We start from the raw sequence: 16,105 nt of genomic DNA, 5'->3' as shown, positions 1-16,105 counted from the left end.
CTGTCAGCAGAAGCACAAAGGCCACAGAGCCAGTGGTGAGAGGAGCTGGAGCAGGAAGTTAGGGAGGCAAACAAAGCTTCTAAATCTGTGCATCACTCAGGGGCTAAGACTGGAAAGCTTCCAGAAGGTGGCCTGGGTCACGTGGGTGGGCAGGGAAGGGGTGGGTAGCGGGCAGCCAGCTGTGAAGCCTCTCAGGCATCCTCTGGTCTTCCCCGGATCATTCTGGTCGGCTGATTCCCCTTCAAAACAAGCAGTCGCAAGTCCGGCTGATTCATAACTTAGTTTAATCCTTTGTGGGGTGCACCCTGGGCAGTGAGGAACCTCCATCTGCCCCAGAGGGTCCGGCGACCATGGAGGAGAGTGGTCTCTTCTGGCTGCTGGCCCTGCCTCCTGTTTGGGCGCCTGACACCCACCTTCCCAATCAACAGCAGGCTGAGGGGCCCCGGCTCCCCTCCCCCTATGGCAGACTCCCTCTGGGCCTGACTTGTACCCCCTGCCTCCCTTCCTGCCAGGTCTCTCTGAGACGTCTGTGGATGTTGGCTTGCAGTCCTGGCCTGGCCCTTGTTCCAGACAGGTGGGCAGCTGGGCGAGCGCGGCTGCGCATCCGGGTGCTGGCAGGGGGTCACGGCCAAGTCTCAGGGTCCCGGGTCCCACCGGGAAATGTGCTCCTCAGCTGGAAAGGAAGCCGGACAGAACGAGGGTCAGTGGCAGCCTGGGCAGTCCTAGGATGGGGACCTTTCTGCAGTTGGTCCTGAAATGGCTATGCTCCCACGTGGAGCTCCAGACCTTTCCAGCAGGTGCCGCTGGGGGCGGGTTCTGGGCCACGTTTCCCCTCTGTTCCCTGCCACAGTTCACCGGGCTCTAGGGAATCAGGGAGCACTGGTGAACCCAACAGGTCCCTAAGTAGCAGCTTTGGTGACAGGGGGAAAGGGACCATGGAGAAATCCCTGGCCAGGCTGTTTTTCCAGTCCGCCGCATGGACGTGCTTCGTGAGGCTGGGCTTCTTTCTCTCTTTTCCCCGGGCCTCAGGGGCCCGAAGGCAGCTCAGAGCGCCGAGCAGGACTTCCCCGGCGGCCCTGCATGCTCAGACACTTTGCGGGTCTGTGACCTGGACATCCCAGCCCCTGGAGCGAGCCAGCAGGGACCAGAAGAGGGGAGCTGTGAGGGGGCCCTCACCAAACTGGCAGATGTAACGGTTTCGGGTTTTGCAGCGTTGGTCGTTCCAGTTGAAGGCGGCGGACGCCTGTAACTCCACACAGTTGCCAAACCTGCCAGGCCGAGATGCTGGGTGCTCAGCGTGGGGCAATGAAAGTAGGCTTCCATCTTCCACGCCAGCAGGCCCCCCTGTGTCTAAGAGCCCCGTCCCACAGATGGGGCCTCCAGGAGCCAGACCCACCCCCCAGCTCCCATGCCTGCTCCCCAGTCCTCAGCCGCTCTTCTCAGGAAGAGGGATGGAGGGACCGCTGAGGGGACGGTGGATGAAGCCTTCTGGAGTTCCCTCTCCTCTGTGTGAGCCTGTGGAGGCCGGGGTGTGCCTCAGCCCAGCACCGTGCCGCACCCAGCCGTGCCCGGACTTCCTGGGCACCGGGGGAGGCCCAGGCCCTCAGGGGACTCAGCCAGGCAGCGGGCTGGGTGGAGGTTCTTCAGTGGCATCTGAAGGCTCAGCCAAGGGCCCAGGTGAGAGAGAGAGCCCAGGGGAGGGAGGGCACCCCAGACTCACCCCTGGTTGTCAGGCTGCCCAAAAGCAAAACTGGTGAAGGATTGGTGCTCCCCCGTGGTCCAGCGGAAGGAGTCCTTGGTGGTCTTGTAGGTGAGCCCTGGGCCATGGCAACTAAGGTTGGTCCACCACCCAGGGCCCCACTCAGAGCCCAGGTTCCCTGAGAGGAGCGCCCTGAGCTTGGAGCCTGCTGCCTAATGCCCTTTCGGCTGCCAGCCCTTAACCCCCTTCCTAGCTCTTCCAGCCCCTGGTGACCCTCCCTCTCCTTCCCTTCCGTGCTCTCCCCAGGGAAGGAGGTTGCCAGTCCCCTTCTGGGCCCCCAGCCCCTACCGCACCCTTACTGTCTGCTGGTGGGTTTTCACTGCCCAGATTCCTGCACTCCCAACCAGCCAAGCACTCACCGATCCAGAAGTTCCTGGTCTCAAAGTCGCTGTCAGGCACCTCGTTGGTGGTCTCCAGGCGGCCCAGGTAGAAGGCGAGGATGTCCTGCACTTTCTGGCTCTCGATCTGCGCTAGCACCCCGCCCTTTCCCTGTAACCCCCACTCCAGGTCACACTGGCAGGGCCCCAGAGCTCAGGCCAGCCCGTCCCGCCCATCCCGCCACAGCCAGGGATGTCCTCTCCCCCACCCCACAGCCTCCTGCTTTGTAACATCCCCTCCCTGCATCTTCTCTCTCTGGGCCTGGGGGCCCTGCCCTGGGGAGGTTTTTGTTTCATGTGTTCAGTGTCCTGAATACATTGGAATCGGTTGCCAACATTAATACATCGAGAGATCCCAGTGAAAATCTGAATTTCTGATTCTCTTGAAAAATCCCAAGTTCTGGCCTCCCTGAACTCGGCTACCTGCCTGGCAGCCAGCAGCTAGAGCTGAATCAGGACGGCTCCTTGGAGGGGGGGGGGTGGGCGGGGCCTCCCCCCCTGAGTCCCTCAGCTCATTCAGTGACCTCCTGGCTTCCATGGGCCTCTGAGTTTGTGACCCCTGCTTTAGAGTAATGACCAGAGTCAGGGCAGGAGAAATCGAAGGAACCATCTCTTAGTCCGAGGTCCCTCCATGAAGACCCTCACTTGAGACCCTGGGGGTCCCTGGGAAGGCAGGGGTCCACCATCACCTGGCATTTCATCTTGGCTCCATAGTAGGTGTCTGCCTCCGAAGACACCAGGAAGCAGTCTCCGTCGATCCTCAGGTCACAAGTGTGGAAGGGAAAGTGCACCTTGGCTGGGGACAGGGGAGCCTGACTATGCGTCGGGGGGACCTCAGACCCATCACGCCTTCCACCCTGCCAGGGAGCCAAGCTCAAGAAGCCCCTTCTTCTGGCCACCCTCTCCAAGCTGGAGGGTGGGTGGGAGTTGGTGGCATGCTGGGGAATGTGTAACATCCAGCTTGCTCTCTCGTAACAACAAAAACAAAAAATATTTGTGGCATTTGCCAATTTCACCCACCGTGGCTGGTTTCAAGTTACCAAACATGATGGGACTGAACAGGGAGTCAGGAAGAGATGTGGCCCGTGGGCTCCCGTGCGCCGGTCTGAGCCGGATGCAGCTCCCTGGTGAGGGGCTACAAGGGGGTGGCCTGGCTCATCATCGGGGGACCTCAGGGCAGGACTCACTGGCACACTGGGCTCCCCCATAGCCGACATCACAGACGCAGGAACACTCCTCCTCCCGGAACCGGCCATGCACGCACCGCACGCTGCACCGCACTGCCCGGGGTGGGGGTGGGGGGAGAGGACGGAGCTCAGCCCGCAGCCCCCGGACCCCGTGCTGCCCCTCACAGGCCTCGGAGTGTGGGGACTGGCCAACCGTGACGAGAAAGATCCCCAAGGATGGAACCCCAGCAGGGCCTCCACCTGCTGCTATGCTTGGTGTCCGATTTGATCTCCATCATAGAGAGAAGAAAATTGGGGTTTGGGGGGATGACCTGCCTGTGGTCACAGAGCTGGGAGGGGGAGAGCGGGACCAGAGTCTACTTCTAGATCCTGATAATGTGCTCCTCCTGCCATCCCAGGGCCTAAGGGCCAAACCCGATTCCACTTTGAATCCCCTACACGGCTCAGGGTCCGGCAGGTGCTCAGGCTGGTGGTTGAATGACCATATGCAGTGTTCAGATCAGCAAGTCCCTGGTCAGTAGCCACCCACTCCCTCAGGACTCTCTCCCCACACTCTCAGCAGGTGCCGCACGGCCCCCGGACACACCACGCTAGCATGTGTGTCCCTCCTCAGCCCTGCGGCTGCCTGCCTGGACCCTGGCCCGGGCTTCACTCGCGCGGCCCCCGGGCAGTTGTGACCTGGGGCTCCGGGTGCTCCTCACCTTGGCAGTATCTGCCCGTGTAGCCGGGGGGACAATGGCAGTGGCAGGTGCTGATGTTGAGATGGCCACGGTTCCGGCAGCTCATGCGACATGGGTTTCTGGGGACCTCTGGTCAGACGAGGGTGAACTCTGAGAGGGGGCCCTCCTTCAGGCAGGCCAGGCGGCTGCCTCCCCCGGGGCCAGGGGCCAGGGCTTCGGGGGAGGCTGCCACCCTCCACGAGGCTCCCCACATCGAGCGGTCTTGTACCGCCTGCCCCAGCAGGAGGCAGGCCGGGTGGGGCGCTTACCACAGAGCCCCCCCGCATGGTCCCAGGCTTTGAAGCAGCCCGAGACACCGGCCGTGCAGAGCGAACACCAGGAGCCCTTCTTATAGGGGACGATCGTCTTGCCGTGGACCTCCCAGTTGCCTCTGTGAGAGCAAGCGCCAGAGGGCTGCAGGGGCCGGGGCGGGCCTTGCTGTCTGCCCCACCGGCCCCTGCAGCTCCTTCTGGCCCACCCAGGGAGTCGGGGAGCTGGGGGAGCTGGGGGAGCTGGGGGAGATGTCCTAGGAAAGTACAGATGGCCTCCACACTAATAGGAATGCTCCGTTCTTCCAGCGGGCAAAGCACAATGGTGCTGCCAAGGAGGGGCCACATTCGGCTTAGCTGGAATCTCGGGGGCTGCCCACTTCCCCACCCTCTCCCTTTCCTCCTTCCCTCTCCCCGTGAGGGGGCAGACCCAGGGGTGAAGGCCTTTGGGGGGGTGGCTGAGCGTTCTAGCCTGGGTGAAAGTCTCCCCCAGCCCCCAGCCCCGCGGTGGATGGCAGCATGCTGCCGTGGTGGGGGCTCACCCGGGGGAGTAGGCGCAGACGAAGGCTTCCATCTCTGCCTGGGCCCCAGAGCACCGATGCCGCCCACAGCCCAGCTGGCTCGACGTGGCCCACACAAGCTGAGGAGACACGGTGGCTCAGAAACCCTATCACGGGCCCCCCCCACTCCCAGTCTGGGGGCCCTCCACACTGATGATGCTTGCCTGGGGAGGCCTCTGCCCCAAACGAGCCAGACAGAGCTCCCTCGGGACCTCAGGAGCAGTGCTGTGCTGGGCAGAGCTATGAGGACAGGCAGGGATAGCCCAGGAAGGCTTTCTGGGTGGGGGGAGGGGTGGAGAGGTTTGGATCAGCAGATACCTGAAGAAAGGAGAGAACTGTGGAGGGGGGGGAGAGTGGCAAAAGAAAGTCTTGGACCTCAAAGGCCTTGCGACAGATCGCATACGTGGCTACAACACTTCCCTGCTCCCTACAGCCCACTCTTAAACGTGCCTTTGCATTTCTTTGCAATAAGAGGAGGACTCTCTTTTCCAACCTTGAATCATGCTGGGCCCGTGGCTTGCAGTGGCCAACAGAATGCAGCAGAAGTGATATGGAGCTGGGGGCGCCAGCGTGGCTCAGTCGGTTAAGCGTCCGACTCTCGGTTTTGGCTCAGGTCATGATCTCAAGGTTGTGGGATCGAGCCCTGTGTCAGGCTCCAGGCTCAGGGCAGAGTCCGCTTGGGATTCTCTGGTTCTCCTTCTGCCCCTCCCACAGCTTTGTGTGCGTGGGTGTGTGCTCTCTCTCTCAAATAAATAAATAAAATAAAGTCATTTTAAAAAAATGATATTGAGCTGGTTTTGAACCTAGGCCTGGAGACCCCACAGGCAGAGGTGAGCCAGCTGAGGTGAGCCCACTAGACAGCCCACTCCCAGCCCACACAGTGGCTGACCACACTCGCTCATGGGCCCAGCAAAGACCAGAAGAACCTCCCCACTGGGCCCAGCCCAAATTGCCAACCTACAGAATCAGAGGATGCTAAACTTTGGGGTAGTGTGTCATGCAACAAAAGCTAACAGGTACAGGTCTCTGACAGTATTCAACACTTGGACTGAAAATCTTAAAATCAGGGACAGCTTGGAAACAGCATAGTCAATACAGGGGAATGGTTAGGCGAACTCCTGCAGCACTCAAAAGGACAGCTGTGAAGTAGGGAGACACGGACATACGTACTCAGTCATTGGAGAACATACATTCTCTTTAGGAATGCATGCAACTTTTGCAAACATTGACCCCTCACTTAACCACAAAGCAAGATTCAAGAAAAACCAAAGGAACAATATCCCATGGGCTGCATTCTATAAATTCAATGCAATAAAATCTCAAGCAAATAACTCAGAAGTAAGGAAAGGTTGGGGCGCCTGGGTGGCTCAGTTGGTTAAGCATCTGACTCTTAATTTCATTTCAGGTCATGATCTCAGGGTCTTGGGATCAAGCCCCATGTCAGGCTCTGAACTCAGCAGGGAGTCTGCTGGAGAATTTCTCTCTCCCTCTGCCCCTCCCCCTACCCCCCCCCAAATAATAATTAAAAAAAAGAAGTAAAGGGGAACCTGGGTGGCTCAGTCAGTTAAGCATTTGCCTTAGGCTCAGGTCATGATCCCAGGGTCCTGGGATCGAATATAAAAAAATAATAGAGTAAACTGAATAAAGTAAAAGAAAGTAAATAATGGGGGCACCCCGTTAAAATACATAAACTTAAAAAAAGTAAGTAAATAATAAAGATAAGAGCACAAATTTTAAAAAAAGAAAAAGGATAAAAACAAACAAAAGCTGATTTGTTAGAATAGATACATCTCTGGGAAGACTGGTAAAGAATGAAAGAGAGAAGGTACAAATAAAGCTGATAATTTTAAAAGGACCTAGCTACAAACACAGGAAATTTTTTTTTAGATTTTATTTATTTATTTGTCCGAGAGAGAGCAAGAGAGCAAGCAAGATCACACAAGCAGGGGGAGCGGCAGGCAGAGGGAGAAGCAGGCTCCTAGCTGAGCAGAGAGCCCGATGCAGAACTCGATCCCAGGACCCTGGGATCATGACCTGAGCCAAAGGCAGATGCTTAACCCACTGAGTCACCCAGGTGTCCCAGGAAATATTTTTTTAAATCCCTGTTTAATCCTAGTTTTTTTTTAAAAAATTTTATTTATTTATTTATTTGAGAGAGAGAGAGCAAGCAGGGGGAAGAGCAGAGGGAGAGGAAAAATCCCAAGCAGACCCTGTGCTGAGCCTAGAGCTCAACCCGGGACTCTATCTCACAACCCCGAGATCATGACCTGAGCCAAAACCAAGAATCGGACGCTTAACTGATGTTCTGCTCTTATTTTTATTATTTACTTTCTGTTTTTTTAATTTTATTTATTTATTTATTTATTTATTTATTTATTATTTTTTTTCTTTTCAATGAGAGACAGAGAGCATGAGAGGGAGGAGGGTCAGAGGGAGAAGCAGACTCCCTGCCGAGCAGGGAGCCCGATGCGGGACTCAGTCCCGGGACTCCAGGATCATGACCTGAGCCGAAGGCAGTCGCCCAACCACCTGAGCCACCCAGGCGCCCCTATTTATTTTTCTTAGTAATCTGTACACCCAACATGGGGCTCGAACTCATGACCATGAGATCAAGAGTGGCATGCTCCACTGTCTAAGTGAACCAGGCACCCCCATTATTTACTTTCTCCTACTTTATTCAGTTTACTCTATTATTTTTTATATTCTTTTTTTTATTTTTTAAAGATTTATATTTATTTATTTGAGAGAGGGAGAGCAACAGAGGTAGAGAGAGAGAGTATGAGCAGGGAGGAGAGGGAGAAGCAGGCTCCCCACCGAGCAGGGAGCCCGACGTGGGGCTCAATCCCAGGACCCTGGGATCATGACCTGAGCGGAAAGCAGACGCTTAAGTGACTGAGCCACTCAGGTGCCCCTAGTTGCTGGTTTTTTCTTAAGAGATGAGAACAAATAGAGTTAAACATTTTCTAAATGTAGGTGGTGGGTAAAAGGGAGTCCATTACTAGATTTACGTTTGAAATAGTTCATAGTTAGAGTTGAAAAAAGGAAAAGTCTACAAATCGTTGGAAGAGTAGCCACCAATGTGAAGACGGCCCGTCGCCCTTCTGAGCCGACCCTGGGGCCCCGGGGGCTGGCCCACAGCCTCACCTGAGTGTAGTGGGCGCAGGTGGTGTTGCGGGCACACTCGGCTGCCGCGTGGCTGTACCAACCCCCCTCTGCGAACCACAGGCCCACCACGCCGACGAAAGACGCCGAGCCCGCGGGCAGCAGCTGCACGTTCCAGCCCACCTGCTGCAGGGCCCGAGGTGCTGACGCGGGGTTCCGGGCTGGGGCACCACAGACGGCCGCCCTGGCCTGAGCCCATCGGGCCAGGCTGTCACTCCAGTCCTGGGGGCCGCACAGATAGAGATGTCAGCGGGGACCCTTGGGCCATGCCTTAGTGATCCCACTCCCTCCTCCACCCCCAGGTGCGGGGGTCATGCCGAGAGCACTGGACGGGGAGTCGTGTTTCGCCCACTTCACCCCGGGGCCAGGGAAGGTCAGACCGGACCTGCAAGGAGCTCTCGGAGATGTGTTGGTAAAAGCACCAGTGAAGTCTGGGCACCTGACCCGGAGCCTGGCTCAGGCGGGACTGAGAGCTTCCGTCCTCCTGACCCCAGTGTGGGCACCCTTCGGCCCTGCCCTAGGCACCACCCCAGAGGGGGATGGGTGTTCCTGAGCTGTGCCAGCCTGGGCAATGGGATGGGCTTCTGTGGTAGATTTTTCTGTCTGGTAATGTGAGCCCGGGGCAGGGCCCGAGCCATTCAAACTGGTTTTGTGTTTGCCGTTAGGTTACAACTGGCTCTAGCCATTGTCAGGAAGGCTTGGTTGCTTCCATCTGGCTTTTTGTTGATGCAAAAGGGCCTTAGCAGCCAGGCTGCTTTGTCTTGTCCTCCCCACCTACCTGGCCTTGCGTGGGGTGCCAACGGGGAAGCAGGACCAAAGAGGCTCCTGGCCTCAGGGCTTTGGCCCCAGCCAGCACTGTTCTCTGGAGTGGCCCTGATCTTCTCTCCCCACCCACACAGCAGCAGACTTGCCCTTATACCCCTACAGCCACCCAGTTGTCCCCCTCCTTAAATCAGGGGCTCAGCAATCAAGAAGACTTGGGTCACCCCATCACCATGCCCTGGGCCAGCCCAGCCACCTCACCCCAGTTGTGTGGCCTCTAGCAGTCCCCTAATCTCCATGAGACTCAGCATCCTCATCTGTGAAATGGGGACAGTAAGATACCTGGAGGGTAAGATTGTCGTGGAGATTCAAAGGGTACAGGGGGCAGAGTGCTGTGCTCATGGCCTGACCCACTGTGGGCTGGATAGCTGTTCTGATTTTACCTCTAATGAGGACTGGAGCTGGAGTAGTGGGGACTGCTTGGGGGCCCCCTTGGCAGCCCTGCACCACCCTAAGAGGCTTAGCCTCCACTGGGTAAAAGCCCTAGAGGCCCGCAGAGGTGAGAGAGGCTGAGTGGTGAGGCTCCATTCTCATCTCATCTTTTATGAAATGCTGATTTCTAAGACTTTGGCCAAAGGCGCATGAAAATCATCGACACCGATGACCCAATGAGCGGGAGCACGTCCACGCCAGGGACTTGAGCTGGGAGCATGAGGCATGGGCAATGGGAGCCAGGACCTGGGCCTGAGAAGGGGCAGAACTTCTACAGAGCAGGGAAAGGGGGAGAAGCGACCCCTTCCCGCCAGCCTGCCCCACCCCCACCTCCTGGGAAACTGACCCTAGAGCTCTCAAGGTCACCACCACTGAGCCAGCCTGGAGGAGTTTATGGGAGGCAGCCATGGGGAACCCTGTCCACCCCCACACTATCCTGCCCTCACCCCCGGGGCCCGTTAGCGTGTGCTGGGGCAGTGTTTCTGGGCCCTTGGATGATACCACCAACTCTGCACGTCCTACCCCAGCCCCCAGAGAAGGAGCAGGGACCTTGGAGGGGCCCCTCCTAGTCACCCAGATAAACCCTGAAGAAGCACTGGGTCCTGGTCACACTCAAGCCCCCTCCCTCAAGCAGGATGCTTCTCCCTCCCAGGCTTCTGCCCCTCTGATCTTGCTGGGACTCCTTTGTGGAGCTTCTCTTTCCTGCGGGCCTTCTTCCATGTCTTCTGGTCTCCAGGGCAACGGGATGGGATGTGAGGAAAGGCCAAAGGACTGCCCTTCTGGGAAGCAGGCCGCTGCGGAGCCCTAGCAACCAGGCATGGTCCCCCCAGTGGGCAGGGTGACTGGCTGCCCCCCTGCCCTGCCCAGGCAGAATGGCGCCTGTCACCGGCATGGCCTCCTGAGCCCTCTTCAGGGTTGCCCCTCCCGCTACCCCCTGGGCGGGCCTGCCTTGGGGTACTCACCATTCTCTGCATGTTGGCTGCGGGGGGGTGCACCCGGCTGCGCAAACGGTTATGTACGGAGAGGAGCAGGAACGCCTCCTTACTGCTCAGGGCTGGGGCGGGAGACACAGCCAGGCCCCTGTATAGCAGGACCTGGGCTCCCCCCGGGTGACCCTGGCTGATGGGGTGGGGGTTGCCATGGCAGCTCAGAGGGCAGCCCTGCCCTTAGTGAACAAGAGCTGATGTGGCATGGGGGGATGGGGGGCCTACGGGAGACAGAGAGCTGAGGGGCTGGGAGAGAGGCAGGTGTACAGGGACCCTTGAGCTGGGGCCTGGGCTAACAGGAGAGAGAGGGGGCCACGGGCTGCGTGTGTGGAGGGGGCAGTCCTGGGGCCCCCAGCTACAGACTCGGCTGGTATTCCTCCTTGACCCCCAAGCCTGGGTCCACTCCCCTTCACTCTTCCTGCTCCCCAGTCCCAGCCTCCCCCATCCATCTTGGTTCTCTGGGCTACCAGGTGGCGGGGGCGGGGGGGGGCGCTCCTTAAACCACACTAGCCTGCCCAGAGCTCAGGCCTGAGCACTGGCTTCCAGAAGGCCCCTGGCACCGGTCTGCGGTGCTCATAGCTGTTCGCGTTGTTCCTCACCCAGGGGCCCCTTACCTCCAGGAGTTGGAGCCTGATCCTCCTGCAGCGGGAGGAGCCGCGCCTCTGTCCAGGCCGTGCCAAGGAGGGCCAGGAGCACGGGCAGGAGGCCGGGCCGGTGGCCCCCCAGCCTGGCGGAGGGCTCTGGCCACAGCATGGGCCTGTTGGGCGCTCCGGGTGTGGCCTGGCTCAGCCGTCCAGCTTGCTTCCCAGGCTAGACAGAACCACTCACAATCTCAAGGAGGCAGGCTGGACTGGCAGACAAAAGGGGGAGGCTGATGTGAATAATCGGTGTATCCAAAAAGCCTCCCGTTGACACTGCATGAAGAGACAGCCAGCTCCAATCCCAGGGCTCCCTCCCTCCTCCAGCCCAGGGCCTGGCCGGCAGCCCTGCCCACAACAACCGACTGAGCAGTGTGCACTGACCCTGTAGCCCCTGCTAATCATTGCAGGATTATTAGAGCCCTTGGGGAGCCCTGGGAGACCCTGCTGATTGGGCCACAGACATTCCAGGGCGGTGGATTAGCAAATGATGGCCGTGCCCTGGCTGGGACAGTGTCCTTCAGGCGCAGGCCCAGGCCCGGGGCAGGCAGGCAGGAACTGGGCAAGACCCCAGGGGAGCTCTTCCCTTTCTTGGGAAGCTTATCCCAGCCCCCAGCCATGAATTAAACATAGGCAGGTGGTAACCACATACCAGGCAGGTACCACCGGTGGGTGGGGGCCCTGGGGGGTTGGGTTTGTAGCGGAATGGGCTAGGGCTGCACCTGTAGGAGGAAAAGAGTGCCTTAGGACTCTGGGCAGTATCTGTCTGGGCAGTGTGGGGGGCTGGGCCCAGCCCCAGGGGACCTGCATCGCCCACATGTCTGCAGGCCAGGAGAGGGCCAGGCGAGCAGAGGAGAGCACGTGATTTCCTTGGCTGACTGGAGTCCTGCTGGGAGCAAGTCGGACTCTAGACAATCAGGCAGCACATTGCCGTGATGCTTTGGGGCCTGGCTGAGGCCTACACGATCCGATCCCACCAGAATACAATGAAACAGACCTGCACTGTGGCCCATGATTCTTAAAAAAGATGAGGCTATCCTGCAGGCCATGGCCAAATGCTCACACCCCCCACCCCGCACCTCAGGGCAGATCAAAGGTTATTCACCCACCACAAAGGATAGCCTCGGAAAACAACTCCTTCCTCCTTCTGGAGTTTGTGTGACCCCTGACCTCTGGGCCAGCACCCTCTCAGAGCCAGGTGTCACCTACCAGGAAACTGCTGAGATGCAAGTGGGCTTGGCTTTCTGGGGAGAAACACTGATGGAAAGTGGATATTGTCATGGGAATGGGGGAGGGGGCGGGGGCAGGGCCAGGCATAAGGACCCCTAAGCTGGCCTGGGGTTGTGTGTCCCTCCACACAATACCCCAGGGCCTTGGGAGTTTCTTCTCCCTCCAACGGATGGCCAATTTCAGATTCATCCTGCCTGGGTCCTAGCAATGCTTAATAACAGTGACCTTTCTCTGCAGAGTTCACAAAGCACGCACGTGGCTTCACCAAATTGTCGCAACGACAGAGATGCTGTGCCCATTTTGTAGATGAGGAAGCTGGGCTCGCTGTGTCTAAGGGACTTGCCTCAGGTCACCAGGCGAACACAGGGTGTGTCCCAGCTAATTCAGGCTTTCTGTCTTCACATTCCTAGACACTGGTGCAAATCTGCTTTCACGTACGTCGTGGCCCTCGGAGTTCTCTATCCCTCTCTCTCTGCCCTTCCCGTTCATGACCTCTCTCTAAAATAAGAAGGAAGAAAGAAATCTTAAAAAAAATAAAAAAGGTAGCTCACACAATTTTGCTGAGCTCCCAGGCACAACCTGGAATAAATTTACATCAAGCCCAGGTCCTTAGTAAACAGGTCATGATAAGCTCAGTTAAAAAGCATTAACCCTAGTGGCACTTGGGGACTCGAGCCCAGCTTTTGTCATAAGCATCTGCTGAACAGACCCATCGCTCCTCGAGCTTCATGACTCTCATTCCCTTTGGATCACTCAGTGTTGCTCATCCCGCCACAGTCTCCCACCCCCTAGGTGCCAGGCCATGCAGCGCACCTTGCAAGAATAAGAAAAGCAGCTGTTGTGCTCTGAAAATTGTGCTCTGAGCCAAGTGCTTTATCCACATTATTTGAGTCTTGCCAAAAGAGAACGAGAGAAAGAAAGAAAAGAAAAGGAAGGAAGGAAGGAAGGAAGGAAGGAAGGAAGGAAGGAAGGAAGGAAAGAAAGGTGTCATTGCCCATTTTACAAGGAAGTAGATAGAGGCTACGATGAATAATTTTATGTGTCAACATGGCTAGGGCAGGGTGCCCAGAAGTTTGGTCAAGCACGAGTCTGGCTATTCTTGTGAAAGTATTCTCTAGATGTGATTTACACTGAAACCAGTAGACTGATTAAAGCAGATCACCCACTATAACGTGGATGGGCTCATGCATTCACTTCAAGGTCTTAAGAAAAGGACTAAGGTCTCCAGAGGAAAAAGGAAGTATGCCCCCTCGACATCATGAGACCTCGACATCAATGATTCCTGGGGTTCCCACCCTGCCTGCCTGCCCTGCAATTTCAGACTTGCCAGGCACCAAATCCTTAAGACAAATCTCTCTGTATATACACACATCCTATATGGCCCTCTCTCTCGTTCTCTATAGTCTCTCTGGGTGACAAACTACAGCGGGGGCTCGGGAAAGGTAACGTCTCGGTGTCATACTCCAAGGGGGAGGCAGTGCGGGCATTCGGACCCAGGCCAGGTCAGCTCCAAAGTCATGTTCTTAACCAAACAGGACAACAGCCCTTCCACCCTGGACTCTGGGGGACTGAGTCAGACGATGCCCCAGATCCAAGTGTCTGAGGTGCCTAACTCCACAGACCCCTCCAGGTGAGGACAGCGGGAGGGAAAGGGCACATCCCTTTTATCAAGGCTGCCCAAAGGAGCCTCTCCTCAGCCCCTCCTGAGTCACGGGGGCCACATGGGGTGTCACCTCTCAGGGGGAGATTTGATTAGTCTGATTTGGGTTTCTAGTTCATCCTGACAACCCGCACTCCAGATGCAGGGCTGGGAGGCCCCAGGAAACTTCAATGGTATGTCACAGCGCCACCTACTGCTCCATTGGAGGGCCAGCTGCAGTAACCGAATGCCCCCTGCTCTCTGAGGCCAGGACCTTATCCCCATTTTACAGATTGGCAAACACAGCTTTTGCTCGCTACTTTCCCCCATTCGCTCAATCATGTGATAGATGCCAGGCATGATGCCAGATGCTGGGGGTTCAGAGAAGCCAGTCCTCCTCAGAGGGATTGACAGACGAGTAGGGGAAAAAACAGTAAAGACAGAGGTGGAAAAGAGTAGAGTGGGCACACCAAAGGGAGGCCAGTTGTCGTGGGAAGGAAAGGCTTCACCGAGGAGATGCTGGTGATGGTGGGCTGAGGTTTTGAAATTCTGGAGGCGTCTGCCAGGCTGATGGGAGGGGCGACGGGGGATCATTTGATTCTCAAGTCAGGACTCTTCCCCAAGCACAGAAGGACAGGGGCCGGAAAGGACATCTTAGCGAGCAAAAGATGTGTTTGGCGGAGTGGGACTTGAGAGCAGGGTGTAAGATGGGATCAGTCGCACACGGGGGGCAAATGGGTCAGGATTCGGGCCCCAGCCTCGCACGCAGTTGGCCCCAGAGCCACCTGGGGCACCTCTGCCGGTCCCACCATGGAGACCGTGCTCCGCCACGCTAAGGAGTCTGAACACGTCTCCCCAACAACGGGGAGTCCCGAGGAGCTGTTAGGTTAAGCCAGTGCGTAAAATGATCTGACGTGCTTGGGAAAGACAACCCTGCAGAGTGAGGATGGGGTGACACCAGAAGCAGGGACCATCCTTTTAGGGATGATCATCGCAGCAAGGGATGCCAACTCTCTGACCTCCAGCAGCGGGGGTGGGGAACGAGAGGCCAGGAGAGACGAGAGATCTGGGGACACAGACTCGGTTGAGCTGGGTGATGAACTAGAGGTACAGAGAGAAGCCAGTGGGGTGACCAGATGACTCCCCGGTTTGGGGCTCAGTTGACGGTTCATGGACGGGAAATAATAGGAGACTTGGAAGACAGGATGATGAGGTTGTTCCTGACGTGTTAGCCTGGGGGATTCCCACCTGTAGCTGCTGGAACATTGCTTGGATGAGCAGAATAAAGACCAGTGACTCCAAGTTGGCAGGGAGTGGAGAATTCCTCAAGGGGATGAGGCCGTGATGGCATCATTCCTACATGGCTACACTGTCAGAGACCCCCTACTTGAGCTGCACAAGGCGGCGTCCAAACCAGCCCAAGACCTGGTGCCTTCCACCAGCATTTTGTCTCGTGCTTCTGGGCCTGCGGTGACCGTGGTTTGGCTGGGCAGCCGACTTAGGCTGCGGGTCAGTGGGCTTTGCTTCAGGGCGGGGTCCCATCTGTTTCCCGCGTCTGTCGCTCATGCCGCGTGATCCTCTGAGATACGGTAGCTACTCAGGGCACCATCTAATGATGACAGCGGCACCCGGGAGGGCTGATGACCACGCACGTTTCGCCTGAAGGCCTCGGTCGCTCCACCTGCACACGGTGGCGGTTGCCTAGCTTTTAAAGCAAGGTCTCAGCATGGCTGACGCCAACCAACATGACCAAGCCAGTCATGCGCTGCAAGCTCACGGGGCAGATGAACGAGGAACTGAAAATGTCCAGTGTACCACAGCCAGGGAGCACCTCCCTGTTACCCTGTGTGCTCTTTTCTCGCTCCCTGACCCAGCCTCAAATGGCCTCCTGGCCACCTGCCCGGTGCTATAACGCAGCACCTTTGGGTTCATTTCCAGATCTTCCCCCAAGCTGTGTGATCTTGGAAACGTCAGGTTCCTTCTGAGTCTCCATCATCTGCTAAAACCTCACCTCCTGAGACTGTCATAAAGATTACATGGGATGATGTGTAAGAAACACCTTGTCCTGCTCAGGGACCAGCGAAAGTCCTCCCTAACCCCACAGATCTCTCAACAACTACCACGTGTCCTGCGGACTCTTCAACAGGTGGCATCCAGTGGTTTCGAGACACAAGAGAAGTTGCTGGAAGTCTCTGGAGAAGTACTGATCAGATCTCCAGTCCTGTTGATTCCAATTCACGTGGAGGGGATTGCTTTAGGTGCCCCAGATGATTCTAAGGCACCCCCACTGGCGTCTAGCACATGCTCAGCACTTACTTCACTAGT

The 16,105-nt window shown here is 57.2% G+C and overlaps 1 protein-coding gene across 2 annotated transcripts; it reads right to left on the bottom strand.

Moving 5' to 3' along the window:
- Nucleotides 1–261: 261 nt before the first annotated feature.
- LOC123855276 (C-type lectin domain family 18 member A) lies at nucleotides 262–11,298 on the bottom strand. Of its 2 annotated transcripts, none has more exons than XM_064581448.1 (12): nucleotides 10,888–11,298; nucleotides 10,250–10,341; nucleotides 8,016–8,255; nucleotides 4,854–4,951; nucleotides 4,312–4,433; nucleotides 4,025–4,132; nucleotides 3,324–3,416; nucleotides 2,826–2,932; nucleotides 2,119–2,224; nucleotides 1,721–1,817; nucleotides 1,177–1,268; nucleotides 262–673 (listed from the first exon to the last, which is right to left on the bottom strand). In XM_064581448.1, the coding sequence occupies exons 1-12, from the start codon at nucleotides 11,024–11,026 to the stop codon at nucleotides 636–638; spliced, it is 1,332 nt and encodes a 443-aa protein (XP_064437518.1). In that variant the 5' UTR covers nucleotides 11,027–11,298; the 3' UTR covers nucleotides 262–635. The 2 variants fall into 2 exon arrangements, with proteins under 2 accessions (XP_064437518.1, XP_045746707.1); XM_045890751.3 differs by having other exon boundaries at nucleotides 2,119–2,248; nucleotides 10,888–11,296.
- Between the last annotated feature and the right edge of the window lie 4,807 nt (nucleotides 11,299–16,105).

This window comes from Mirounga angustirostris, unplaced genomic scaffold, assembly GCF_029215605.1.
Source record: "Mirounga angustirostris isolate CCGP_5_RB_7025 unplaced genomic scaffold, mMirAng1.0.hap1 SCAF_16, whole genome shotgun sequence".
NCBI lineage: Eukaryota > Metazoa > Chordata > Mammalia > Carnivora > Phocidae > Mirounga > Mirounga angustirostris.
Note: the sequence above shows the minus strand (reverse complement) of the source record. Positions and strands in the feature narration are given on the sequence as shown.